This window comes from Venustampulla echinocandica (assembly GCF_003357145.1).
Source record: "Venustampulla echinocandica strain BP 5553 chromosome Unknown scaffold_2, whole genome shotgun sequence".
NCBI lineage: Eukaryota > Fungi > Ascomycota > Leotiomycetes > Helotiales > Pleuroascaceae > Venustampulla > Venustampulla echinocandica.
In genome coordinates, this window is record NW_022474207.1 from 80050 (window position 1) to 107042 (window position 26993).

Sequence of the window (26993 nt, forward strand, 5' to 3'; positions counted from 1 at the left end):
CGTAGCTTTAGGAAACCCTCTTCTTTTCAGGATCACAGAATTCAAAGCATTCGAGCACCTGTGGTTGGGATACGGCGAAAGGCTATTGACAATTAATTAGAGCATTGGAACATTAGAGCTGGATATACTGTACATTGCTGCGTTTTTTATATGTACAGCGAGGGGGTGCGACTGGGGAGGTCAAGTGCCCGTTTGGAAAAGGACCCTGGCAAACAACAAGGCGGCCTTTCATATAATTTAGCGCCATCAGAGCCCGTCAGTACCTCATTTCCAAAGTATAAAAGGAAGAAAATAAAGAATCTGGTATCTGCTAACTTGCTTCAGAAGCTCAAAACATTCCGGTGGCTAATTATCCGTATTATTCCTCGTTAGGTCCATTTCACCCTTTTGCAACTGCTCACGAAGAGTAAAGTGCAAAATATTAAAACGGACCCTTGCTCGAGGGAACAATACATTTGTGTCTAAGCAGGCTCTGGCCCCACTTTCGGTCAAAATCGATGAATGAAGTCTCCCAATAATAGGTCGGTTGAAGAAGCGTTTAATTTTGACAAATGGGTACCAGGACATTTGCCATTCAGGGAGACGAATCATACACCGGAAGGCTGAGGTATGGCCCCTCGTCGTCCGGGAGTGGAGTTGGGAAATGACATTTTTGAAGATGAGTGTCGTTGCTGGAGGAGAAAGGATAGGACATCGCCCCGTCTCGAAGTTACTGTCTCGAGCACATTGCCTGTTTACACATATCTCTCTAGAGTATCACGGAAAAGTAGAACTTCATAATGTGATGATGAAAAGGCTGGCGCCATGACATCATGTATCTTCTAGGAGACTCCATCCGGGCAGGCGACCACATATCGGCCTGCCATGGCATGTATAGCAACGAGATTGTATTCAATCACACAGTTCCGAACGTCTAGGTCGGATTAGGACGACCTAGGAGTTAGCGATGAGTCCTAGGTCAAGAAAGAAGGCACTTTTCAGGTTCTACTTTTGCGCGATAGCCGTTAGATATTCTTGCTGGTGCATATTTGAGGATAAGATGGTTGCAACTTCGCCTATAGCCTTGAGAATCGCTCAAGGGAAAGGGACGGAGTCGTTGCGTCTGAGAACAATTAGAACTAGATTTTGAGGGGTGAGTAAAATTATAGGGATATACTCAGCCACTAAACCATCGATATGCTTGGACAGCAGGTCCAAAATTTAAACCGCGCCGATAGTATGGGTCGATTGTCCTTTGTGTGACATGCGAAAAATTGAGCCTACTTCAAATGTGTCTAGACAATTTCAATTGGACCCTCGCTGAGACTTATAAGGGCGATGGCCTTAAGCCAGCTTAGGTATGAAGGAAGTGCGAGATAATAGTGAGGCGATGAACATTAGCCTTAGGCTAAGTGCTAGCTAACAACTGGTAATCATATTGGTTGAGCGGGCCCAAGGACTAGATACTGCGTGTGCTCTATGCACCGTAGCTGTATAATCGACTTAGAATTATCAACTAATAAACACAATTCGAACTATCAATGAGAGGAATTCGAGGTCAGTAATTAAAGGCATGCCACTTGCTTAACTGCTTCTTGTTCAGATCCTCGCTCAGAGACGACGGTGGAACCTCAAGAACAACTATTTGCATAAGACGCTCCAAAGGGTATGAACACATAAATACAATAGGATCAAGGGAAAAGTGCCCGGTATCGTTCGCTCGCTCGGTTAATCATTTCAGGTCATAAATCCCTCCACTCCCGCCATACCAATGCCTCAAATGTATAGTACAAGCATCTGCGGCACATCCGATTCCCCTCAACTTCTTCTATATCCTGGGCTATTAAATCCCATTGGCGACGGGCCAGGACTACCACCGTTATTATATGGTGCAGGGCTCGCAAGCCGGGCGATCTGGTTTCCGACATTGCCCCGGCCGCTTTGAGCCGTACCGGGCCGCTGCGGTCCGGAGTTTCCGTAGTACCCATCTCCAGAATGTCCCCGTGAACTTGGATCCGTCGCATTTCTCTGCGGAGGGCCAGGGCCAAGCATTGAGTTTGATGCTGGAGCAGTCGACGCACTCCGCATGCCGGGATTGAATGACTGATATCCGCCGTTCGTGGGGCCGATATTATCACGATTTGGTGCAGGAGAGTTGCGGCCGTAGTTGGATCCAGGTGCCGGGGATGATCGGCCAGGTGCAACATTGGGATCAAATGGGGTCCGTCGACCCATTGACGGCGCAGGGCCAAGCGGCGTATTTGACCGCAACTCACCTACGGCCCGAGGCATGGGACGCCCATAACCATCAACGCTTCCTTGGCTATTCGATAATGATGCGGCCGGCGTATTTCTTCCTTCTGTGTATGAAACCGGGCTCTGGGTGTAGCCTCTATCACTAAATGCACTCGGCATCATCGATGGCCCACTAGGTGGGCCACGGTTGCCTTGGCCATTGTTATTGTTCGAGCTCGAGGTCATCGTTCGCTGCGGCTGAGCTGGATACCCATTCGTACCTAGCTGAGGTACAGTGCGCAAGCTTGGAGCGGGGGAAGCAGATCGGCCGTACCCCATCTCGGACGCATTTCCCACCAATGGGGCGTTGGATGCATAGCTTGCGTTGGACGAGCCGGTCATAATTCGTGTGGGTGAGGGGCGTTTCTGATCCAGCTGGTCGAGCTCGAACGCTGGAAGCGTAGGTTGACCACTCGGCGTGCCTGGACGAGAGCTGTACACAGGTAACGTTGCCATCGTATCATTGCGATTCAGCATTGGCATCTGTGGGAGCTTGTCGTCTGATTTGGGATCGAAGAGAGTCGGCAAGGTCGCTTGGCGGCCGAACTGTGGCTTCTCACCCTTTTTGGCTGCCTTGACATCCGCCTTCAGCCGCTTGCGCTCCTCTTCCTCGATTGCCTTGTTGACCTTGGCGGAGACGATTCTGGACAGACGCTTCTCAACCTTCCGCTCACAGTAGCCTGATAAGCCGCCATCCCGGTTGGGGATGTAGTGCCAGAGGAAGAAGACGTAGAAGAGAAGGGCGAGCAGGAGGGAGAGGGCGCCAAAAACCCAGACAACAAGGGTAAAGACCATTCCGGAAAGGACAACCGCCTGCTGATGGCTCTGCTCCGCGAGATGCCCAATGTTTTTGAAGAAAGTGAGCAGGGTGGAGCCGACGTCGTTCTTGGTTTCAAATTTTGCTTCAAACACAGCGTACAGGGTCACGGCATTGACGACTTGCCGCGGCCCTTGACAGAAGATGATCCGGATCCAAGCTGGGAGGCGGGATTAGTCGTTGTTCTAAATCGAGGCTGGGCATACTCACATTGGAAAGAGAAATAGGTGAATAGAGCGACATACTCGGCGCCCTTCTTACTCTTGGTCAACTCGGCGAAGACCAAGAAGCGCTTGTATCCCCTATCCTTTCCCAGGCGGACGGCTTGTATCCGCACGGCCAAGGTATCCAAGAAACTCTCAGCGACGGCGCCCCTCTTAACCACGCGCAAGGCTCGAACATACTCGAAGCCGAGATTGACCCATGAGGCTATGATACAGGCGGAGAAGATCCATTTGGAGATGTCGAAATCGATCTTTGGCTGGATCTCACCGGACCACTTGTTGAAGGCGAGCAGATTCACGGCGGTGAAGGTATCAATGGCGTAGACGGCCAGGGAGATGAGCAGCGATACCCAGAGGTATCCGTACGCAAAGGGCGTGAAGCAGCCGGTGGTCTTGAAATCATTGAGACTCTGCCAATCAGTCGTTAGCACAAGGTTGCCTATCCCTCCATCTGTTCCGTTTTCAACTGCGAGGGAACTGGGGCCAACTTGCAATGAAATCCCATTTCTGTTCGGGTCTGATATCGTCGGCCTTGACTCGGCCTGAGCAACCCATTGTGTGGGGGGAAATGGAGGGAAAAGAGCGTGCGGAAAGCGGGTTAGGAAGCGGGGGCGGGGGGGAAAGGGGGGAGAATTAAAAGGTGATGTATTTCGGTACTGCCAGAGCAACCAGAACAGGAGTCAAATGAAGGTGGATGTTTGAGGGGGGAGGGCGAGGATGGACGCCTCGAATCGTTTTTGTGCTGCGTGGGAGGGTTGAAAGGAGTGGATGTGCAGCGAGTTGTCGCGTCGAATCAATCGCCCAGGCAAGTCATCTTCCGCCTGCGGGTATATGTGACTATGGGCTGCGGGTTTGTGAGCGAGGGTGGAGGGCGGAGGGCGATGGCGACGACGAAGGTGAAGTGAGAGTGAGGGTGAGGGCGAGGGTGAGGGCGAGGGTGAGGGCGAGGGTGAGGGCGACGGCGAGGGATGGTTGTTGAGAATGAGGATGGAGATGAGGATGGAGATTGGGAGTTTGAGGTTGGAGCCGGACCCGGAGTAGTCGAAGGATTCCAGGAGTCGCCGAGTTGGAACAGGGGGAGAACGGAGTAGTCAGCAGCCGTATGCGCGCCGAGGCTGGGACTGGGGGCAGCACTCGGCGGTGATTGGACCATTGGCGGGCGCCGGTCGGTGTTTGATCGCTGGCGTCGCCGTGTCGCAGCGCGGCGGCTAGCCCAGTTGGGCCATTAACGGCCGTGCGGCTAACTGATAGGCTACGAATTGGCTGATAGAGGATGCAGCCAATCAGCGGGTAACTTTGGAGGATATATACTTTACCCGCCGAGGACGCACGAAATATGAAACAACCGTGTGCAAAGCCACCTCCACAACCCTCCACAACCCTCCACAAATCCACAAACTGCGCTATTTACCTTGGTAGGTATTTATTTACCTACAGTACCAAGCACCAAGTACCAAGCACCAACTACCAAGGGATACGAGTACTGTACAGTACATGTACGTATCACTCTTAATTTATTACTGTACGTGCAGTTGGTACAGTACGCACCTACCCAGGTATAAATAAGGTTTAGATAAGCTGTATGCCAACAATACGCCTGATGCTCAAGGCTCAAGGCTCAAGCAATCCACCGAGTACCACTGTACTTTACCTACCTCAGGTGCTTTACTTGACGCAGTACCCAACCCCCTTTGCCAGCCATTCGTAGTACTACAGAGTATAGCACGGAGTATGTCTGTCTGCTCTTCGAACAACGCCCTCGAGATACTTTGCTCTAAGAGCTAGGCTACTGTGCTTGCTAACTGCTAATTGCAAGTTGAAGGCGCGATAGGACAGCGAACAGAAATATCAAGCTTCAGTATTATTGTCAGAACAGCTAGGAACCTTTGCATTCACCCATACCCGGCAGGGCACCCAAGCCTCCAACCTTCCAGTCAGGACGTCTGCAAACCAAGTTCAAGAGCCAACGCCCTCCTGGTCAACCCTCTCCCAGAATCTCCTCAACCCAGACACTTTCGCCCGCGTAGGAGCCTCCTTACGCTCTGCAAGCACGGCCGCACGCCCCCAGCGCATATTCCTCGCGGGAGCAACTCCATCCCTCTCCCTCGTAAACCTCCTCACTAGCCTCCTCACATCTGGCCTGCCTTCCGCCTCCATCTCACGTCCTTCCAACTCCCTCCGCCGTCTCTCCCATCCCCTCCTCCTCCACTCGTCAACCCACCCCCTTAAGCAATCTTTCACCCGCTCCCTCTCAACCCGTCTCTTAACCTCGACCAGGCCCGGCGCAAGCCACACCCCCGTGCCACCTTGTCTCCCTTTGGAATAGCACTCCCGCGGTAGGACCCCAAGCTGCACGAGCTCATCCACGCTCGGCCGCTTGAGCAGCTGCCGGTTGAGTCTTATCTTGATGAAGTTCCGCCCGAGATGACGTGCCGCGAGCGTGGTGCGTGTAATGTAGATGCGGTGGGCCATCAGTTCCGCGAGGCATGGCCGCAGAGCGATGGCGTGGGCGAGGGAGAGGGAGGCATGGTGGAGGCGCGTGATGTGAAGGAGCGGGTCGAGAGAGAGCGTGCGGAACGTGTGCGAAGTTCGGGAGAGGGAGAGGAGGTCCGGAATATCGAGATATGAGAGGATGTGAAGGAGGAGTTCGGAGGGGAGGCTGGGGAACCTGAGCGGCGAAGTCATTGTGTGCTGCACGGTGTGGTGCGATGCGCCGGCCTGCGGTCGCGGTGGTGTTAGCAATGTAGGAGATAACGATAGTATTGTACTTAGGCAGGTAGGTATGTTCCGATAATGTAATAAAGAGGCATGTATTAATGTTGGTGGTTCTGCTACGATATAATACTCCAACTGCCTCTGTATCAAGTTGGACGAAGTACGAAGTACGTGGTGGTGGTCGTCGTCACACACCCAGGGGGCTGAGACGGTTGTTTGCCCCGCGAGCAAACAAACATGTTTTGGCCACCCCTATCGCTGGTCCTCCTGGCTGCAAGCACCGCGACTTGTCATCAGGTTCAGCCAGTTTACTACTGTGGTACTTCGTAGCTGGGCTTAAAACAGAGCAAGGAGAAGAGAGGGAAGTGCCACAACTCGAACTTCGGTCCCGGGAAAGCTCCTCGAATCTCGAAGATTTTAGGTTCCCCATCCCGCCCACTTTCCATGTTATGATCACGTGATACGCCATAGAGATTATACTGCAAGTTACCTAGGTACCTACCTTACCTATGTTGTCAAGACAGTACAGTGTTATACCTTAGGTACCTAAGGTAGGTGCTCGTGTATGTGTAATACTGTGGTTATCAGGGAATTTGACGGCGTGACTCTTTCTTTCTCCCTTCTACAAATCCTCCCGATGTTCCGGCCGTGACACGACCACGTAGGGCCTCACGAAGGCCGCCTCTCAACGCGTCCAAATCCAGAGCCTCAAATGCAGATCAGATTCCTCTTCATTGGCCCCCTAAGTCAAGGCTGACCGAAGGCGACCGCAGGCGACCTGACGTGCCCGCGCGAGGCCGAGCCAAGCAGATATTCTCGCCAGCTCACTCCCTCAACCCCCCTCGGTCATAGGCTTCCTGGGGCCACCAGCGGGCCAACACAACCCCTCATAAGGTAGACGTATCTCATTGAGTCTTTGCACATGGTGTTACTCACCCGCCTTGGCCTGTCCTGATCCGCCAGACGGCCATGGTGGACTATCGCGGCGCATTGCGTGGTAATCGCCTTGCAGCGCAACATCAACACGCCTGCGATCACATCGCATCAGGCCGCTCACAGTGACGCCCGCAGGCGGCCTCGCATCCATCGGTCCTATCTGCCACTGCTGTGATCTTTCCCCTGGGCGGGTCGTCTCGGCAGCAGCCCGCCAGCCAGCTCTCCTCGTTCGAAAGCGCCCGGCATGATGCTAAATGGGAGTACAGGCTCGCGCACCCTCGCCCCCTTTACGGAGCATGTCGTTTCTCACGAAGCCCCACCACCGCTGGTAGCACCAACGCTGTCTGCTACAGCCTCTCCCGCAGCCGATCTGCCAATGGGGACATGGCGACGGCCCTTTGGGGGAAACCGTGAGGCTGCACCACACCTCACAGCTCTCACTCTGCAATTTGTCGCCCTGATTGGAGGATCGGCCACAAGTAACTCCCCGCACTCTCGCAGAGATAACTCAGCACATGATTTAAGGTGACCCGAAGGACAGGACACCACACCCGTCGGTGTTTCGACGTCTCCTAAATATCCTTTTTTCTATGAGTTTTCGAGTGAGGCTTTGTGATACCGATCATGAAAGCAAAGACTTGACGCTTTTGTTTTTCCCTCGGACACGATGCCTTCGCTTGGTCGAAAAGGGGGCCTTGTTTACCACCTGTTCACCTATCGATTCCTGAGCAGCGGTACGATTGTTTGTAAACATCGGCTAGGGGCCAAATGCTCCGTCTCCAACATATCAGGTCTCCTGCATCAGGCAATCGTCGTCGACACTTTCACCGAATCCCCAACCCCCTACATCCGTGTCCTAAAACGCCCTTGTTACAGGGGCAAATCCGTGGTCGTTAACCCTTGATCCAAGTCAGCTTCCACTCTGGGCCAGAAGAGCTCCGCGTCGAAATGTAACTGTTAGCTTCGCTATCTTGAAATAGCAGAGAGCTGATGTGACGAGACTGCAGCTTTTGCATAGCTTTTGCCACCGTTAAATGTTGCCTTCATGGATGCCACGACGCTCAGGCCATGGAGATTGAGCAATAGGAAAACAGAAAGGAGATCACCAGGCCGTTCTAATCTTGTAAAAATAACACGTAACGAGAGTCTCAGCTACGGTTGATCCTAGCAAGAGTTGTATATCTGCTTAATTTCTAACACAGGCTTGAGAACACCTTAGCTGATGTGATAGAAATACAATTTATGATCAAAAAAATGCCGGCAATTGTTCAAGGTCTGGGTGCATTGCAGCTGGATCTTAGCATCCTTCAACTAAGACTGCCTAACAAAAGAACCAAAGTGAGTTCGCCACGTCAGTAGGACCTCTATTGGAAAGTTTGCCTCCAACATCTTAGCGAAGAGCATGGCTGTCCGTAATTGTCATCAGAACTACTGCGAGTGGCAAGTCGACGTAGAGATCTACGGAAACCGTATCCAGCGTGTCATCTCCATGCAGAGTGATAGAGGAGGGCTGGTCTTGCCCTAGAGCACCACTGACAACGCATCATATCTATCCTTGCGCGGTGCTCAATAAGGCAGAGAGGTATATCACGGATGCAGCTTGAGGCATTCCTCACGAAATGCATGCGGGCCACTTGGGCTGCATAAGATAGATCCATTTTTCCACGGTGGCTAGCAGTCAGCAGACTTCCGGGCCACAAACCAGGACATTTGCCCAGGCAAGGCAGATTCAAGGTCCAATATCTCGAGTACGAGACGGGGCTAATGTTGATGTTTGACAGCCACCAACACGACGTATCCCGCGGCCCGAAATGGCAAAATCCTTGGGTGATAGTATTGCTGATATAGAACTTGTTTCGAAAGAAACGGACAAGCCTAACCGCAGGTCCCGAGAACAGGCCTCCATGGCGAGGTAAAATCGGACAAGCGGCTGATTTTCCATTCATTCCGGTTGGGTAAGGCAGAGGGAATTGAGGGGTTTGTTTGGTAATGCTGGAAGGCGAACCCTTCCGCCCAGTGAAGCGTGTGGTCTCGCCCAAGGCTACCGATTATCCCGTGCCCATCGACAAACAGGATGGCCCCGCGGAATCTTCATTTTGTCCTCCTGTAGCGATAGGGGTCAACGGTGGCGGCCATGAGAACCAAGAAAGCGGTGGATCGACAAACAATAACGTGATCGAAAGGCATCGCTTTTGGTATGTGCCGAGAGTATGCAGGAGCTCGATCAATATGCACAGAGGCCGGTATGTGTTGGCAGCAGCCAACCTGAAGCTTTCACCCTATCGAAATGATGGCCCCATTGCCTCAACAGGGCCAGATCGCCAAAAAAGGCTTCCATGAGTGGGTGATCGGCCCAAGGTGTGGAATTTGCAGGGTGGTCAACGAAATGGCTGTCACGGCGGGGAATGGCACGCCCTGGCGAGATGGGAAGCCCTAGGTGGCAACGGCAGAACTTGAAAGATGCGTTGTCTGTTGGCCTGAATACAAAGGCGGGAGAGGGAAGGCCGGGGAACGAGGTGAATACCGTAACCGTGAACGCGTATAGGCGCCAAAAGGGTGTTGCCGTTCGTGGTGATTGACTCTGCCCGGGTGTATAAATACCCCCTTCATGGCCCTAGATTCAGCTATGCAACAGAATCAGCAATCACTCTTCACATCCACACATCCATGATACTCTCCTCTCTTCTCGAACATAAACCAGTCCAACATATAATCAGCGCTCAGACACCCAAGTACTCTGTCTTGCCCGCCCCTCACATCACTTCTTAGCAGAAACCCCAAAGTCTCGACTCCATCCAGTGAGTTCCTATGCCCCAGCTTGGAATTGGTTTCAAACGTGGTCAAAAATGAGCCCAACTGACAAAAACAGAGACCCACAGATTCGACCACCATGTGCTTCTACGACCAATACCAAATGGCCTGCAAAGACTTTAAGTGGGGAAACTTTCGCCAGCACTGCTCCAAAGAATATCGCACTGGCGAAACTTGTGGCATGAAACTAGTCATGAGCACGATCCCAGTGGCCGACAAATGCAAGCTTTGCCTGAAGATTGAGACTAAGCAGGGGCGTGTTTTCAAGGAGCAGGAGCGCATCAGGCGGTGGATCAAGGAAGAGCAGCGTGGGCACCAACGGGGTGCTTCAATCGAAGCATCGCAACACACCGTTGCCCAGCTGGAATATGAGATTAGAGATCTCCACTACCAGCGCGGCCAGGCCCAGACCACAACGAGATGATGCGGCATTTGGAACGATGAGTAGGGAGGACAGGAAAGATGGCCGTTCATCTCGTTTCATATGCTTTCGTTGGCTCTCAATTTTCTTTGGCGTGGTTTTGGGGGAAAATTGGATCTGTAATGTGATCGCGGCGCTGGGAATGACTGGTTTGGGGACAGCGGAATGTAATCGTCTCTGATGAGGTAGCATTAAGTGTAACGATGAAACGACTCCAACGTTCCCAAGAACCCCGAGGGCGAATGTGACACCGTAGCTTGTCTAACCCCCCAATGAAGACCGCGCCCAGAAGTTCAGGATCTGAACCAGACGATTGCCGGGCGCTTAGGGATTGTTACAGCGGCGGCTCGAGCTACGCTGCTGCTGTCGAGACGAGCTCGGGTCGAGGCGGTTTGGCGACGAGGAGGACGAGGAGGACATATAGATCAGACATCTATTATCGTGGTGACAGCAGCCCATGGCCCGGATTGCGAGAGAGCCACGGGGGTACGCGGTGAAATGGATTGTTTGTTCTGCTGACGATACGAGGAATTGTTAACAATAATAAGCGCCGGAGATGCAACTCAGATTAGCCTGAGGCATGACGAAGTCTGCGCTTTGCGGCTGTAGATCCCAGCACTCGGCAGCCAGCCTCGTTCACGTTCGCCCAGGAAGCAAAGCGGACGAGAGAGCGGAAGAGGGAAGACAAGAAACAGAAGGAAGGGCATGCGGCGGTCTTTATGAGACGAGTGTGAAGAGACTGAGATGAGGTGGAATTTGCGGACGTGGCTAACCCTCAATGGACATCCGCCGCAGCCTGACTGCAAAGCACGAGGGCAATTTGATAGGCTCCGTCGAACGACCCAGCAGCCAGTAAACAAGCGCTTTTGACAAAGGAAATGCTTGAATGATACAACGCATAGTCAAATTACGCTTAGCTGGTCCAGTCAAATCCCAATATCCATCTATCCATCCCCAACTTCGCGGCCAAAGCAGGTCAATTATGAGGGTATTGCAACCACCACAGAGCGCCTTCAACGCCGTGCAACACACAAGTCTCCCAGTATTGTTACTCGCAGCCATGCCTATCCCATGGCCGGTTCTGCATCTGCAAACCCTCCAAGAAGGGGCCCGATGCCCTCTGATTTGACGGGTTTATACCGCTTCATCTCCTCCCCATCATCGTCCTCCGATATCCAGCCGTCGGACACATTGGGCGTGTTCTCAGCCGACACCTGTCTGGCCTTGCTCGGTTGGTCGTGAGCTGACATCTCCGCGAGGACGTCTTGATACCGGAGTATCTTCGCGTCTTGAGCAGGAAAAACCGTCGACGCAGGAGAAGGGCCGGTCTGCGGAACCATGGCAAAGATGTCAACGAGACGGCTGCCGGCATCAAATTAGCTTTCAAGTACTTCACATACACGTAGAGGGGCGGTGGTGAGCTAGCGCGGGCACAAGGTATTCTTTCGGGCAGTGGGTAGCAATTTGCAAAGCGTACTTGGATGTTTGTGCTACGACCTTCTGCAGGGCCTCAGTCTCTCTCTGGACTTCCTGTGGGTCTGCGGGAACCGCGCCGGTATGGTGTTCGCCGAAACTGCCATATTGATTGGCGTGCGCGTCATCGAAGAGGAGTCTGGCGCTCTCGTCCTATTTGCGGTGCCGTTAGCAGAGGGACCGTCCCATGGATACTGATATTGGCCAGACAACGCACCTCGTCTGAGAGATCTCGATCACGGCCGGTGTCGCGACCAAGGCAGGAGGAGCAGGCGCCCATATCAGCGGAGGGATAAGGACGAAAGATCGCTGCGCCGTGTACACGAATGGATCTGGGGCAATGGACGACTCCGGCGCTCCCAAAGTTACGGCTCTTGCAGCGCCGTCATGTCATGGGGACAGATGGCGATGGCACACAGCGGATGGAGCGGACAGTGCCCAAGAGGCGGCGACAAGAGAACGGGAATGTAAGGCGATATGGGGGGCCGCTGAAAAGAAGAAGGGCAGCTGAGGAAGACGAGGAGGTACGCAATAAATAGTCGGTATTTGTACAAGTATGAAGTAGGTATTCTAATGATGGGAAGGGAATAATAATACACGGGCGAGACGGGAAAATGGAAGTCAGTGCACATCAATATCGTTTCTGCCTCAGGTCTCGGCAAAAGCTTACTACGAGGCACGTGCAACGGACCTAGGTACCACCTCAGGTTGGGTACAAAATATAAAAAGTACACCAAGATAACTTGAAATACCCTTCCCTCCCCCTCCTCCATCTTCATTTTGCGCATCGCCTATACGTTTTCTTAGCCTTCCAGGCCGTCTTGTTTAAGTGAAAAGGCATGCCATTCTACCGGCGAAACAAAGTACGCTGCAGCTCCCATTCCCGGTTCCTTTGCGAGCTAACTTGACGTTCAACGTACCTTGATGAAGCTCCTGCCCTCGACCAGCCACCAAAATGGTACACTACGGATTACCGAGGCTTAGGGCTACTCCCAGCCTCCCAAATGTCTTTCTAGCAGGTATTGTTTTCCTTGGTCCCATGTTTTAACCTCTTCCTTTGATGTTTACCTACGGTACGAAGTACACTAGGCATGCAAGGCGCCAATATATCGAGCTGGATTTATCAAGCCTCGTACAAAACTGTCTCCATTCCTCAAGTCACATGGTAGTGCATATCCTAAATCATGCCAATTCATTGCTTCAAGGGCACTCCTGCGATTATAATTTCAATTCCGCTCAGTGCTCGGCGACAGCTTCTGCCTGTCTCTTTTTGTCTATTTTCCTACAGCTAACCACTGCTCCTACTCTATAGTCTCTTTACATGCGTTCTTTTAATCCAACATATGTCTTGGAACATAATATCCTTCCCATAGCAGTTGCTATTGCTGCCTTGTATGCACCAGCGTCTGGCAACACCTCCTGCTGGTAGTCAGCCAGCCCCTTTGCGCCCTCTTACCTGCATAGCCACACTTTATACACTTCATCTCCATGTACACAGATGACAGATATCGCCAATTGCTCGCAAGCCTTGACTATGACCGCGACTAGGAGCATCTCCGCCATGACGACTTCTATTGCTACGCTGCCAATTTGTCCCATCAATTCAACCAACAGCGCGGTGATCTCTCCAGCCTTGTCAGCTAGGACGGCTTCAGCACTCGGCTGCCAACCCGATAGCTGTCTCCGCCAATTCATCCGAGATCCGCGACTGATGGGGTCCTGTTAAGGCTACACACAGCCAACCTGCCTAAGTACGTCCCACAATGCCGCGTGCTAATCGATCCCAAATCTCCTCAGCTTTGCTCTTGCATCGACACTACTCCAGTGGTACTCACTTTGACTCCTGTTATGATACCAACTTTGACCCCAACCATGATGTTCACGTAACCAGAGGATCCAAATGGTTGCCTCACCATGATGCAGTTATCCCAATTCTCAGCCGCTGCGGTTTTGCGCAACGTCCACCACAACCCTATCCCCCGCTCCTGCGAATTTTCCCGACTTGTCTCGCACTGCTGCATATAAGTAGTTTCTAACGAGACTAAATGTAGCGCAGCCATATTGGCGCTGCCCACTGGACATTAGAAGAGCTATCATCAACACACCACTCGTTCTGTGGTTAACATTCCAGACGGTCCCCGTAAAGCCATCTTCTCAACTCACAACAATCGCAACTTTTCTAACGACCGTCGCAGTCCTCGATGGGCCCAACACATTTCAACCCTCTGCCTTCTCCAATATGACTAGCATCTCAGTGCCCTCCATTTCCGCTGGTAATGGGGATTCATGTAATGGATAACGAGGTTCATGGACGTGGGTAAAGATGTTAATATGTCAAGGGGGTAATTAAGCTAAGTTTTGCTATTGCACATGATATAGGGCATAACATCTATATAATTAATCAATCCTTAACTTTGAGCCACTGAGCCCGCTGGATTTCTTTCCTTCTATTTCCTTAAATTTGTTTAATTTTGTTCTACGCCGATACATGGCGCAGAATAAGAGACGCATAGCCAAGGAAGCGCCCAGCACTTCCTAGTAGCGCTTAGCATCCATACCCATCGTACATGCTCATATTTGCCCCCGCTTCTCCAGGAAGTTAGGTCCTACATAGGTCTCAAGCTAGCTTCCCATTTACCATGCTCCGATGCCTTATTTGATATCAATCACTTTTCTCGCCCAAATTTGAGCCATCCATTCAGTCCAGTACCTGGAAGCCTCCAGTACACCGCCAGCGCCTTAGGGCGTTCCGAACTGAGGCGCTTGTTTGCCCAAACCTCTCCCTCATACTTGCGCGGACAGCAATATTGTTGACCTGAAGTATATTAGTGGACAACTGGAGAGAAATGGGTCAGGCTGTCTACCTTCGCTATTGCCATCTTCACATCGCAGGCATGTTTTCGAAGTTTACCCGGCTGTGATATGTTAGTCTTATGGACAACTAAAACTCCATGGTTCTTACCTTTTGGGCTTTATAGGCTTCCTGGCTCCGAAATCCAAGTACCCCTGATCGCCCATAATACCAAAGCAAACATTTTGTGAATTTCTCACTCTCTGAATCACCCTTTAACAGCTCCCCCTCCATCTTCTCAATTTCACCGAAGAGTAGGCCTCTTGACTCCGCGACATCACGCTTGGGCCCCAGTATGTTTCCCAGCTCACTTTTCAGCAGGCCCCGCTTATCCCATACCCCTTGCAAGATTCTCATTGCAACACCGGATTTTCCTTCCTGAGCTGTTTGAATCATAAAATCATTGATAAACCGGCCACACTTGGACCAGAATATCCTTGTGACATACCGCTCCACTGCCCATTCAAAATACTCAATATGCTCTGCTTCATCAGCATATTTTTCACGATCATCGTCTCGCAGCATAAGCCGAGTATCATCCAGATGGAGACCGTATATGCTACTATTACGAAACATGATTAGGCGCATGCGAAGATCCCAGCCCATTGTCTCAAGGAAGCTAAGATACATCGGTCCAGGAACCCCAAGTCGCATTTTCGCTCTTAGCTGGAGTTCAGCATCTGTCACACGGACCCGTTTTGGGGCCGAGGAAACAATGTTTGGGCTTGAAATGTCTTGTCTGGATGTGGGTAGCTGGATATCCTCGAAGATTGCACACTGCCTTGGCAAGACCATCGAGTGCATTGGAATGAGCCAGGATTGGCCGTCTTCTCCAGGAACAAAAGTCGAATCTAAGATAGAAGCCACAAATGAATGGTATTTGGTGATATGTGTATTGCATATTATGGCTGCATTGGTCGAGAAAAAGGTTTTAAGGCCACGGCAGGTTTGAACCAGAGGGAGGAAAGCATTCGAGGTGGGGAGGTGCGAGATGATGGTAAGAAGGATTTCGGGTGGGATAGCGAGGAGTGATGGAGATGCTGGTGATAGCATGTCGAATGTTAATACTAGGCGATATTAGCAAGGTATTAGATTGGATGTTCGAGAAAATGATGAAGGAATTGAGTATGGAGTGTGTTGGTTATGGGAAGTTACATGGGGGTCAGTACACTGAGTGCCATATAAAATCTAGGTAAGGAAGTTGAATCTCCTCTTTCTCCGGAAGAATAAAGCAGGTGTCAACGTGAAAGTGAAGCGTTGACGGTCGCGAGAGCTGATAAGCATAATAGAATGATGAATAATCACATACAATATTTGAAAATATATCAAAATTAATGCAAACACCCAAGAATATCAGCTTAGAGGATTATGCTGATTTGGTATTGCCTGTAACAAACAACGAAATCGGAAAAGGGGGGTTTAGCGTGACACGTGATACAAAATGACTGCGACATTCAAGGAGAGTTTCAAAGGGAACCGAACAACTTTTCGTCTTGCAAGTCAGTGAGTGACTGCTCTCCATCAACTCTTAAAGGGACTGTTCTTGACCACGAAATTATGACTCTTTAGTTCTGTTTTCGTGCGCCTCACACACGTGATGAGCGACTGGCTCACAGAGATTGTTTTGTGTTTCATCGCGAAAGAGTCGCGTGCTGTGACGAGTATTCGCGACCACACGTCCAAACACTTTGTAAGAACGCGATGGGACGCGTCTAATGATATTCCGATTGCGCCTGCCCAAACCCTCGTCTATGTTTGCTAATAGCGTTCAGAGCTTGTGGCTTTCCGACGATTGATATGCAGAGCGACAGCAATAGGGTAGCTCGGCGACGGCGACAATGGAGTCCCTCAAACTAACTTACTGATTATTTTATTATACGGAGTAGGTCTTATTCCATTGATGCCCATATCTTCTATTACCGGTTGCAGAAGCATCTAAACAGCCGTGTGGCCGAAATGATGAGTATCGCCATTCCGAATACACCCGCTGAACACCATTCGAGGCATCAAAGGTGAGCGATGGTTAATGAAACACTGAAACTAATTGTGACTAAAATTGGAGGGAAGTTCGGGGATTCTCTTTCCAAGTGGACCCTATAATGCATATCAACCTTCTAGGGGGGGTTGGGCATACGTGATGCCACTATATCAGGAATCCCATCAGCTGTTGCCGCGTCTAGTTGGTAAGGTGCTATTCTGGCAAGTTTTCATGTTCCAACTTCTTGACGGCTTCTCCTAGGAGGTTGAAAGCTGTTGATTAATGGGACCCATATTGGTACACTTAATACAGGTAATTGATTGGTCAGAATGGGTCATGGAATGGGATAATTGAATTGATTAAGAAGCCTAATACTATGGGGTGAAAGCCTCACATATATAGGCAAATGAATGTATGGGGTCAGGTGATCAATCAGGTGACTCAAGGAAATAATACCGATGGTATCCGAATAGCTTCCCAGGGCCTCCATCATCATGTGCCATACTAATTAGTATGGGATGCGATGATATCCGTGTATTCGGCTCATCGCGAGTACACATATCTCATTTCTCCTTTGTGGTGGAGAAGTGCCAAGTGGGGTGCCTAAGTGGCTTGACCAGCCGGCCAGGGGAACTCCCATAACTCCCATATTCTAACAAAAGCAGCTCTGGTCTCCTAGTAGACATGGTCCACAGGCATTTGATTAGCGAAACTTATCTGTGCCTCGCTTTAGTCAGCCAAATCAGTCTTTGACATATTTATTCCCCGCACCTGAAAAAAGAAAAATCCTGACCCCTTATATATATATATATATTGGTGCTATCACGGTCGACACTATCTTATCGTTTGATTGATGCCGCCCAGCTTTCATCGTTCAGGTCTAGATACTAAGTATGTAAGCGGACTATGGGGTCTGGACTTTGCTGCCAACGAGCTTCGCTGGCCGGTTTGAGAAGCGTGAGGAGCGTATTGCAAACAAACGAAATCCTCAGGCAGGGATTGAGTTCTTACATCAAGCAGATAACTGCGCTGCTTTGAAAATCCTTGTCAGTCGAGGATGGAACAACTTATCCTAGCAAGACACACTCTCAGAAGAACAACCACGGTTATTCTATATTAAAGGTACAACTGCTAGGGAACCAATATATTTTTGGATAAAGCATCATTCATTATACTCCAAGGCCATAGGAAATCAATAAGGTCCGATGTCTCTTGTAACAGGGGGTGGCCATCAAACCGATTCACGCCTCCGCTGGGACCGGAGAGCTGCACGACAATCACTGTTTCCGTTTTAATTCAGCCAATGAATGTACTAGGCAGCAGTTAGTAAGTCGCTAATGAGCGAGTAGGTTATCTTTACAAATATTTCTGCATCCTCCGTTTGCCGTATCCCTCAAACCCATATATTAGGACATAATATATGGCTTCCCTCTCTACTCAATCGACAACTCGTGGAACTTCTAGACTGGCCAAAACCACTTACCTATATCTAACCAGCGTTTAGATCGAGCATTAGGTGATTTGTGGTGTTGTTCGAGGCTGTGGGTTTAAAATAGCGAGATTGAGTGTTTTCCAGCCTCTGCATTCTGCGGTTAACGTGTTCCTGGTTAGGACATTATCGCTAGCTGAGCATAACACTGTCGGGATGTCCCTTGGGGTTTTCCAGATCTCTGGCGGGGCATTGTTCCTTACGTTTGCTAAGACTAGATTCTCCTCAGGTCATCTCGCAGCTATCTGGACGCACGCCCCAGATACCAGCCCTCAGGAGGTGGCCGCTGCTAGTGCTTCCGGCTTCCTACCCGATTATCCCCCCAAGGCTCTGTTAAGGGAGTTGCTAAAGCAGATAGACGACCCGTCTCTTATGCTTTCTATATAGGTGCCGCTATAGCAAGTTTTATCTTCAATCTAGACATGAATTGAAGAAGCACTAAGAAGCTGAAAGTCACCGAGCCCAACGCTTGACCACCTCCTTTTATGTGAGGAATGACATGACTCTACTCTTTGAGCTATGCACTCTTGCCTCGTTGCATCTTCTGCAACTTCTAGCCATGGGCTACTAGGTGCTGTTTTTCTATACAACTTTTAATAATTAGTTCGCAACTGTGACAGTGAAACCTAACGTCCAGTTAGAAATTATTTTGCCCTCTTCTCATTGTACTATACCTGAATATAGTACATTAACGCCTTTCCCCCAGATTCCATCTATCTTTTATGTCCATCCATCGGACCTTTTTTATTCTACCCTATTTTCTCCTTTCATTATTGGGCCATTCTGGGTAGGTTTTAAAATAGGTCTTAGGATCCTAGCGGTATATTATCATGTGTCCCCCTAATATCTACGCCTTAAGCTAGACCCCTAACTGGCAGCATTAATGAATGCTCTATCAAGCAATAAGCATAAATCTATGTATAGAAAATCTCGACAATAATGACTGGTCGCGACTCGCGCTTCATTGGGCATTGCGCGATGAAAGTGACCCAACAGACTCAAGTCGGCCGACTGGGCCATACGTATGTAGACTAAAGGTAGGTTGTCTGCAGGGAGTAATTTCGAGTCTAGAAACATAGTCTTCAATTTCTATTTTTCGTTTACCGAACTCATAATAATTAGCACGTCTAGACTTTTAAAGAATAGGGCGGATGGAGTTATCAAGTACGGCAACAAGTAGAAAATGGATAATTACGTATCTGGTAGGTTACTACATGATGACGGTCTTTCTATATGCTGATACTGGATCGGTAAGAAAACTATTACACCGGGCAACGATCGAGTGTAGTCTTTTTCTTGAGTTCTAATATTTCGCCCTTTTCATATCGACCGACATACTGAACCTAGTATTTAAATCCCTCGATCCATCGGACTTCAGGTTCGTTGCTTAAGGTTGAATGCTTACGCGGCTTTGTGTAGGTTGAATATAGTATCAGCCTCAACACCTTTCACTCATTCTTGCGCTTGTATCGGCCATCTTCATTTCTCGTTATACTTTCCTACCCTCTGTTAAAGTACAGCCAGCTTGCCTGCATACATCAGCAGAGCCATTATCGAAAGTTTACGTTTTAATTTTCTAATCTGCACCCCAATTTACAAAATGGGAGCATGTAAGATTTCTCTTGGGTAAAAAGGGGGGGTTAGTCATGTGATCAGTTATTGTTTACCCCTCTAGCGATTTCTCGATGTTGTTAAACTGCGGAGTAGAGGGACTAAGAAAAGCTAACGGATAACATTAAATAACCCCACATTCTAAGTGCAAGGGATAAAACAATGTGGGGCCAGTCTAACACAGGAAGCTTCCAGCTTCCGACAAGCTAAAGACTTACTATATCTCCCCGCTCATACCCCCGTATTTCATATATAGAAGAGGAGAAGTTAAATTGGATTCACCACGTGAACTTCGGAACCAAGAAAATGACGACTTTTCCTAGCTTCGGAGCAGAAACATCGGGGTCAGAGGTTGCGGCCGCATTTTCGGAACAGGTCCGAGGAAAACATGGTTCGAAACCTCCATAGCTACTTTGTTCTCTTATCGAACTAATTCATCTTTGGGGCAGTGTTGGTTGTGGGAGTCAGTCCCGGAAGCCTTGGTGAACATATGGCAGAAGCAATAGCATCACACAAGCCGGAACTCTTGCTGTTAGCGTCACGGTCTCTCGAGAAGATTAACACGGTAATTTCACAAATTCGGACAAAAGAAGCGTCGAAAAACGTCGAGATCAGAGCAATTAATCTGGATCTCAGCTCATTGGAATCTGTAAGGACAGCCGCACAAGAGATCAACAGCCTGACCCCAAAACTCGACGTGGTGATCAACAATGCAGCAATTAATGTCCCTGATCGACAACTGACGAAAGACGGGTTGGAGATGCACTTTGCAACTAACCACATCGGCCTTTTCCTCCTGACCAATCTTCTCTTGCCGAAAATTGAAGAAGCTGCCAAAGCAACGGAGAAAAAAGGAGCTACTCGCATTGTCAACGTCACAAGTGCTGGGCATAGACTTTCTCCTATCCGCTTTAGCGATTATAATTTTGAACGCACGGAATTGCCTGTCGACGAAAGACCACCCCCCGGCCTTCCGCTTTCTATAGTTCATCCGGACAAGCCGTATTCTTCGTTCCTAGGATATGCGCAGAGTAAGACAGCTAATATATTGTTTTCTGTGTCCTTGACGGAGAAGCTAAAGGGCAAGGGTATTGTGTCTTATAGTGTTCATCCGGGTTGTGAGTAACGATGATATATGGCATATGAGATATACTCTAACGCCTTGAAGCAATCTGGACAGGTCTCTCTCGGAATCTTGATGAAGAAGGGCAGAGCATGATTAAACAAACGAGCAAGGTGTGGAAGAATGGAGATCAAGGAGCGGCCACCGCTTTGGTCGCGGCTCTTGATCCTTCTCTCGATGGTATGTACCCTATTTTTTATTTTATTTTGCTGCGGAGTCTGACAGCACCTTTTAGAGCCTCAGGGGGCATATATGTCGGATTGTCAGTTGGCCCAGGCAGCGGAATTTGCTATCGATGGTAAGGTGGCAGAACGACTTTGGCACCTGAGCGAGAAGCTTGTAGGACAGGATTTTATTCTCTAGACTGAGAAATGAGAGATTGCGGCTGTATGGAGGGCGCGGGGGCGACTTGTTGATACCGCCATCTTGGCCACCTACGGGTATTTTGCTTCACTGAACTCTTAGCCATATTCTAGATTCCGTAAGAGAAAGGAATGCAATACCGAGAGCCAGAGTGTTGTTCAGTCCATAATTCCATCTATGCCCTGTTTATAACAGCGTTTCGTTTCGCCAAGGTATCCGGGGCTTATCTGCAGCCTGGGCAGCTATCATCCGTATCCCAAAATCCAACGGCTTAGCAGCCAAAGGAGCCATGCTTTGCACGATACGATAGGCACTGGTCGCACGCTTGCGCCACTCTAGAAGGGTCTTTGGGCTTTCAATAAGTTTACCAATTTCAAGTAGTAGGTCGGGGTCGTTTCGTGCTGCGCGTAACTTTGCCTGGCATAGGGTGTGCAAAATCTGGGTTATATTGAGGAGAGCCATGTTGGCGACGCAGTCGGAAACCCCAGCCACGGTTTCCGGATATAAAATGTGGTCTTGAACATCTTGCATGTCATTGGTAGAAGATGAGATGGGCGGCGGCCATACTTCAGCTTCGCGCCACTTCTTCAGCCGATCAGTTATTTCGTGGGCTTTATGCAGTAACGAATCTGGGTGTTCTTCTGGCCCCTTTTGGTACATCTGCTTCTTATCTATAGCCCGGAAATGTTTCACTAGGCTTGGGAAGTCGAGTAGATGCACGGTGAGGCGAGAGCGAGCTGCCATAGACCTTGCCAGGGCTGTCTGCGAAGGCCATACTGGTGTCCTCGACAAAAGTGGTCGCCATTCTGGCGAAGCAAGAAAGCAATGCTCATTGAAACTCACAGCCTGGGCAATCTATTATCGTAATGCCAGAGATTAGTGGGGTCCGTGTAGGCATATTGAAGGGTCCTAGGTATACATAGGATTGTGTTACATACGACATGGCTTAGCTGGGCGTGTAGCATTGCATGCTCGAAGTCAGTTGTGTATCGCTGGCTGCCACGAGCTGAGAGTAAACGAGCCGTTCCACGGGCTAGGTGACTCCACTCTGCGCGGTCGTCATTGACGATGATCTAGATAGTTGGGTTTAGTCGCATGTCCGCTCAATCAGCGCGTGCACGGCGAATGGACTTACTTCGCATACTTGGAGCAATATCGATGCGCAAAGAGTCTCTGGTTCCAGCCGATACGCCTCATCACTCAAACACAGGCGCAGCGATGCTAGCGCTCTAACGTAGCTTTGATAGACGGGCTTGTGGGACAGATAGGGGGCTGAAAGCGTGCCACGGTATATGGCACAGAGGCAGGAGACGGCGTTATCCAGCGCCTGGTTTAGGCCGAGGCGGGCGGGAATGGCATCGATGAAGGAGCCACTCAGCCTGAGGGGCACAAGCGTGCCCCTCGCATTGCTCTCTAAACAATATGCGAACTCAACGCCGAGATGGTTGGTCTCGAGGTATCGAGGCACCCAGGACCTGGCGTGCGTCTGATCGGTCCTGTTCCGGGAGAGGTGGAGGAAATGGAGGTTCTCCCGCACTATCACGAGTCGCCCGTCCGGCCTCACACCCTCATCGACATACTTATACTTGGCATACGCCTCTTCCAAGCTGAGATCGGTAGCGTCGTAGACAAACTGCCTCCCGGAATAGTACCGGGTCCAGTGGGGAGCCTCATCTACGAATTTCCACTGGGTCTGGTAAACACAGCTTCGCCCTCCGCGGATGCACTGGACGCACGATGGTTGCTCCTCACCACACTGTAGCGCCCGGTTTCAGCATCTCGAATCTCGAGCGTCATAGTAAGGAAACAGAAGAGATGGCAACGCCTCACATAACATACCTTCTTTTTCCGCCGGCGGCAGCTATCGCATCGATTGCTCGTCGGGACACCCACCATGTTGCATCGCAGTACTGCAAGCACAGCAGTTGCTACCAGTAATCAATGCTGTATGTATCATAGGTACAGTTGGAGAGAATAGCGAGGCGGAGCGAGGCAGAGCGAGGCAGAGCGATACTCCAGTACTTCAACGTCAGTCGGAACGGCAACGTGCTCTCTGAGAGCAAGATGCCCCCAGTCGGGGGTTCTGGTTCCTACGCGTAGGAAGAGCGCGTGAAGTCAGGAACTGGATCTGGCGGCGATACTAGCTCCTGCGGACGACGACGAGGTCGAGTATTGGGGATTAGAGTACCTAGGTAAGTAGGGTGGGTACCTTAGGTAGGTAGGTATGTCGGGTTTTCTCCGTCTTAGGCCACCAACGAGCCCCTCTAGGTATTTATCGCAATGGCCGACCGGCATTTGATCCTGTACAGGGGAGGGCCTTTGGGACGGGGTTTAGATGATTGTTCGTCGTTAATCGTGAATTTAGTCAAGTAACAAGGAATATTTCTATGTCTCACAGGGAGATTCCCAAGGTAGTAATTAGGATATAACGTGTATTGTGTAGCAAAGGCTATAGGATTTGAATGTTTGCAATGTCTATCAACCACCAAGGCAAAAAACCATAGCTCTATTTAATTGTCTCCGTCCCCAATATCCGATCTATACTCCTGATTGCCGGTGAATACTACGATAGTAATATATGTTGTGACTATTAGAATACTATTCCGAGTATACGTACTTACATGTGATTGGGAACTCGGTCTGACTTGTATGTGAATACTTGGTGCTGCTTGGTTCGTATCGATGATGAGAGTATGTATTTTCGTATCTAGGTATGTTCGTTGACACCGCGGTAGGTGCTTTTCCCTAGCCTAACTAATAGTGTTAGAGGAATAGAGCATTATAAAGCACCACGAAGCTGATGACGTATTATAGTTGAGAATATACTATATATGTAGATGAGGAGAAGGAGTAAAATAAACCCTATAATAGCGAGTAGAATATTGAGTATATATCTGTAGGCAAGTTCTACAGGTGTATTTGCGCTTACTGCCAAGGCAGTTCCAAGCTATGAATTGCCATATAGGTGATCATGATTGTTCGAGTAGTTGGGGATGTTCGGGTCATCTTGCTGCGGCGCCCGTGAAGCGGACATTGATCGCAGTGACGGAGGTATTGCGAAGTCGATGAGGGGACGTTGATCATCGAGGGTTGAGAAAGCCATGTTGGTGGTTCCTAGGGAAGATAAATATGCTGAGTGTTTCCGAGGAAGGTACGATGTCGCTATCGTGCGCTATCACACGTGACTTAGAGAGCGTAGATATCTTAATTTCAGTCAGATATTTATACAACTTAAATACCTCAATTCTAGTGAGATATTCGCGTAACTTGAATACCTCAATTTTAGTAAGATATTTACACGATAACAGATTTATATCTAGGTAATAGCCTTTGGGCCTTATAATACTGGCGGCGAAAAGAGTTTTGCACCAAAGTCGCCCAAGAATGCGCCATAAATGATACAAATTCGCCTCCACTCGAGACCCTAGCAACTACTCTTCCCCCCTAGCTACGTGCCTATGGATAAGTCGCTTTTTGATGTGAGGGGCTGATAATTGGCAAAGTAGGTATGAAAGGCTCCATTTGTCGCTTCAGAGGGGGTCGACAGCTTGGAAACATTGTCCACTGGCTCATTGGCCCGGGTTAAATAGATGAGGATATTTCGGATGAATTGACGAGAAGCCACAGCAATGGAGACTCTCTGGGTTGAGTAAGAAGGATATCTTATCTAAAGGATATCTAGACCACGCTTGCACAACCGTCAAGGCAAGCTAAGCCGCACAACGCTACTTCAGAGCGTTATGCAGCGCAACCAACCCCATTCCGCCCGCAAACATTCCTAATACGCTCACCATACTTGCTACAGACAGCATCGACATTCCACTAATGCCGTGGCCACTTGTACAGCCGCCCGCAATCCGCGCTCCGACGACCAGCAATATGCCACCAAGCACCGCCTGCGAGGCATTGACATCGATGGTCTCTTGCGGAAGCGGAAGATCCACAAGCTGGCTAAGAACCCAACTGCCTGCCAGGGTGCCGAATGCGAAGGCCGTTCCTCGGACTGTTGGCCTAAGAGCCGTGGCATTATTACTGATATCTCCGATGGCAAGGGATTTGGCCGACCACCAGAAGAGATCTCCGATCTGTTCGTAGGCAGATGATATTCCAAGAGTAGTTCCGGTCAGGAAGAGGGTGACGAATTGGGTTCCCCCTATCACGAGACCGCCGAGGACGGGGCTAAGGAGCGACGGACTGTTTTGCGGGAACAAACCCACCGCCGCTATGATAGTAGCTACGCATAAGCCCTCATAGAGAACGAGACCGGTGTTGCGGGAGATCCCAGCCTGTTCATAGGCTGTTGGTTTAGAGAATGCATCCTCCTTTTGTTTGGCTTCGTCCGGTTTCCCTTGAAGGATAGGCTTGAATAATGAGTAGAGAATTCCGCCTACAAGGGTACCGAAGAGAACGGGCACGCCAGTTGTGACGCCTGTTGCCACTTGAGGTAATACGGTGCCTGGACATGCGCCTGCGAGAGCCATACCAAAGCCAATTAGGAGACCGCCTAGAAGGTTCCCGTCGTAGGGAGAGCGAAGAAGAGGGAGAGAAAAGGAGAGAGCGGCGGGTGTGCGAGGTTTGCACGAGGTGAGGTTGAGGGACTGGCCGAGGAGGATGGCAAGACTGTTTGGGTGTTAATCATGATATATTTGGATTCGGTTGTGACACGAGGACGATATATATCGAAGACAAGGACAAGGAACTGGGGTACATACGCGCTACTTGCACTCGCTGCGAGAAACCCTTTCATCATATGGAAGTTGGTGAGATGCATCTGACCAATGATGGTTGAAGGAGAGTACATGCCAGCGGCCGTGAGAGCAGCACCGAAGCACACTCCCGAGAGGACGTTACGCCAGGGAGATGCCGATTGGGATGCCATATTGTCGTTGTCTCGTCGGCGGTTGGAAAGGATACCGATACTTCGTACAACAGACTCTCGGTCTTATCTTATTTCCAGAGTATCCTACTCGAGCAGGTTCTTCTGAGCGATGCAGGCATCAGGCGGTATGGCGCAAACGACTTGATCGCGAAACCGTGCTGAGAGCCGATATCCAGTGAAGGAGAATGATGACCAGCGAAAAGAACTTCTTAGCGGCGACGTGTATCCCCGATCCGTGCCGTATGCTTTAAAGACCTATTTTATTGCCCAAATGGTATCTTCTCTTGCGCCCCTTGGACGTATAAATACTGCACTGAGGGGTATGTATCCGTACGGTGTAAATGTTCATGTACAGATTCAGATCCGTTTCCATAGCCATGGAGAAATTCATATCCATTTTTCGGCGTCGCCGACTCGCGGTCTATAGCGTTTGTTGGGTGCTTTGGTCGGCGATGACGCCCGCCACATTGTGTTGTCTCGACCTGTCTGCTCCATCATTACCGGGAGGTCGGCGAGGTCTGCTCGTCACTGACTCCTGCGTAGTTGGTACCGGCCAGCCGGGCTTGGCTAGGGCCGGGGCCGGCTGGTGGTGTTGGTGGTGGTGCGGTGTTGGCATGCTAACACTTTTAAATGGGATTCCTGGGATATATACTCCGTAGAATAGGACGAAACGTGCCTGGTAGTGTCGTGGACGAAGTATGGGGTGAGCACGAAGTAGGTAGTAATAATAAAATGAACTGAAGGACAGGACGAAAAGGTCGCCGAGCAGAGGCACCCAGGAACCTGGTACCGGAACCGGAACCGGAACCAGCAGCATCCGACGTTACATCAGCATTTTAGGGGTCTAGAGGGGTGCGCGAAGTACAAACGTAGCACAGATACAGGTGCGTGCGTAGGAGGTAGGTCCTAACGGTACCTACCACGATAGAAGAGTGTAGAGGAGCTGAGTCCCTTGAGGTTTTATCAGTTCGTATATTGCTTAAAATATGCTTTTTCTTCTTGATCGTATTGCTAACTTGCCTTACCTA

The 26993-nt window shown here is 50.0% G+C and overlaps 9 protein-coding genes across 9 annotated transcripts; 2 read left to right on the top strand and 7 right to left on the bottom strand.

Annotated features, from left to right (window-relative positions):
• Window positions 1–1797: 1797 nt before the first annotated feature.
• Window positions 1798–3870, bottom strand: BP5553_04393 (Uncharacterized protein; the record flags this gene model as incomplete). The annotated part of the gene is made up of 3 exons (XM_032013016.1): window positions 1798–3251; window positions 3302–3754; window positions 3804–3870. The coding sequence occupies 3 exons, from the start codon at window positions 3868–3870 to the stop codon at window positions 1798–1800; spliced, it is 1974 nt and encodes a 657-aa protein (XP_031869616.1).
• Window positions 3871–5271: 1401 nt separating this feature from the next.
• BP5553_04394 (Uncharacterized protein) lies at window positions 5272–6000 on the bottom strand (the record flags this gene model as incomplete). The annotated part of the gene is made up of 1 exon (XM_032013017.1): window positions 5272–6000. One exon carries the CDS (start codon window positions 5998–6000, stop codon window positions 5272–5274), a length of 729 nt encoding a protein of 242 aa, XP_031869617.1.
• A 3856-nt stretch (window positions 6001–9856) lies between these two features.
• On the top strand, window positions 9857–10201 carry BP5553_04395 (Uncharacterized protein; the record flags this gene model as incomplete). Its single annotated transcript, XM_032013018.1, has 1 exon — window positions 9857–10201. The coding sequence occupies one exon, from the start codon at window positions 9857–9859 to the stop codon at window positions 10199–10201; it is 345 nt and encodes a 114-aa protein (XP_031869618.1).
• Window positions 10202–11262: 1061 nt separating this feature from the next.
• Window positions 11263–11951, bottom strand: BP5553_04396 (Uncharacterized protein; the record flags this gene model as incomplete). Its single annotated transcript, XM_032013019.1, has 3 exons — window positions 11263–11560; window positions 11676–11824; window positions 11889–11951. 3 exons carry the CDS (start codon window positions 11949–11951, stop codon window positions 11263–11265), a joined length of 510 nt encoding a protein of 169 aa, XP_031869619.1.
• A 1037-nt stretch (window positions 11952–12988) lies between these two features.
• On the bottom strand, window positions 12989–13731 carry BP5553_04397 (uncharacterized protein; the record flags this gene model as incomplete). The annotated part of the gene is made up of 3 exons (XM_032013020.1): window positions 12989–13090; window positions 13142–13390; window positions 13507–13731. The coding sequence occupies 3 exons, from the start codon at window positions 13729–13731 to the stop codon at window positions 12989–12991; spliced, it is 576 nt and encodes a 191-aa protein (XP_031869620.1).
• A 765-nt stretch (window positions 13732–14496) lies between these two features.
• On the bottom strand, window positions 14497–15575 carry BP5553_04398 (uncharacterized protein; the record flags this gene model as incomplete). Its single annotated transcript, XM_032013021.1, has 2 exons — window positions 14497–14586; window positions 14634–15575. 2 exons carry the CDS (start codon window positions 15573–15575, stop codon window positions 14497–14499), a joined length of 1032 nt encoding a protein of 343 aa, XP_031869621.1.
• Window positions 15576–19906: 4331 nt separating this feature from the next.
• BP5553_04399 (NAD(P)-binding protein) lies at window positions 19907–21086 on the top strand (the record flags this gene model as incomplete). Its single annotated transcript, XM_032013022.1, has 4 exons — window positions 19907–19991; window positions 20050–20718; window positions 20769–20903; window positions 20959–21086. 4 exons carry the CDS (start codon window positions 19907–19909, stop codon window positions 21084–21086), a joined length of 1017 nt encoding a protein of 338 aa, XP_031869622.1.
• Window positions 21087–21272: 186 nt separating this feature from the next.
• Window positions 21273–22982, bottom strand: BP5553_04400 (uncharacterized protein; the record flags this gene model as incomplete). The annotated part of the gene is made up of 4 exons (XM_032013023.1): window positions 21273–21941; window positions 22025–22159; window positions 22222–22842; window positions 22926–22982. 4 exons carry the CDS (start codon window positions 22980–22982, stop codon window positions 21273–21275), a joined length of 1482 nt encoding a protein of 493 aa, XP_031869623.1.
• Window positions 22983–24811: 1829 nt separating this feature from the next.
• On the bottom strand, window positions 24812–25965 carry BP5553_04401 (Uncharacterized protein; the record flags this gene model as incomplete). The annotated part of the gene is made up of 2 exons (XM_032013024.1): window positions 24812–25706; window positions 25799–25965. 2 exons carry the CDS (start codon window positions 25963–25965, stop codon window positions 24812–24814), a joined length of 1062 nt encoding a protein of 353 aa, XP_031869624.1.
• Window positions 25966–26993: the final 1028 nt, after the last annotated feature.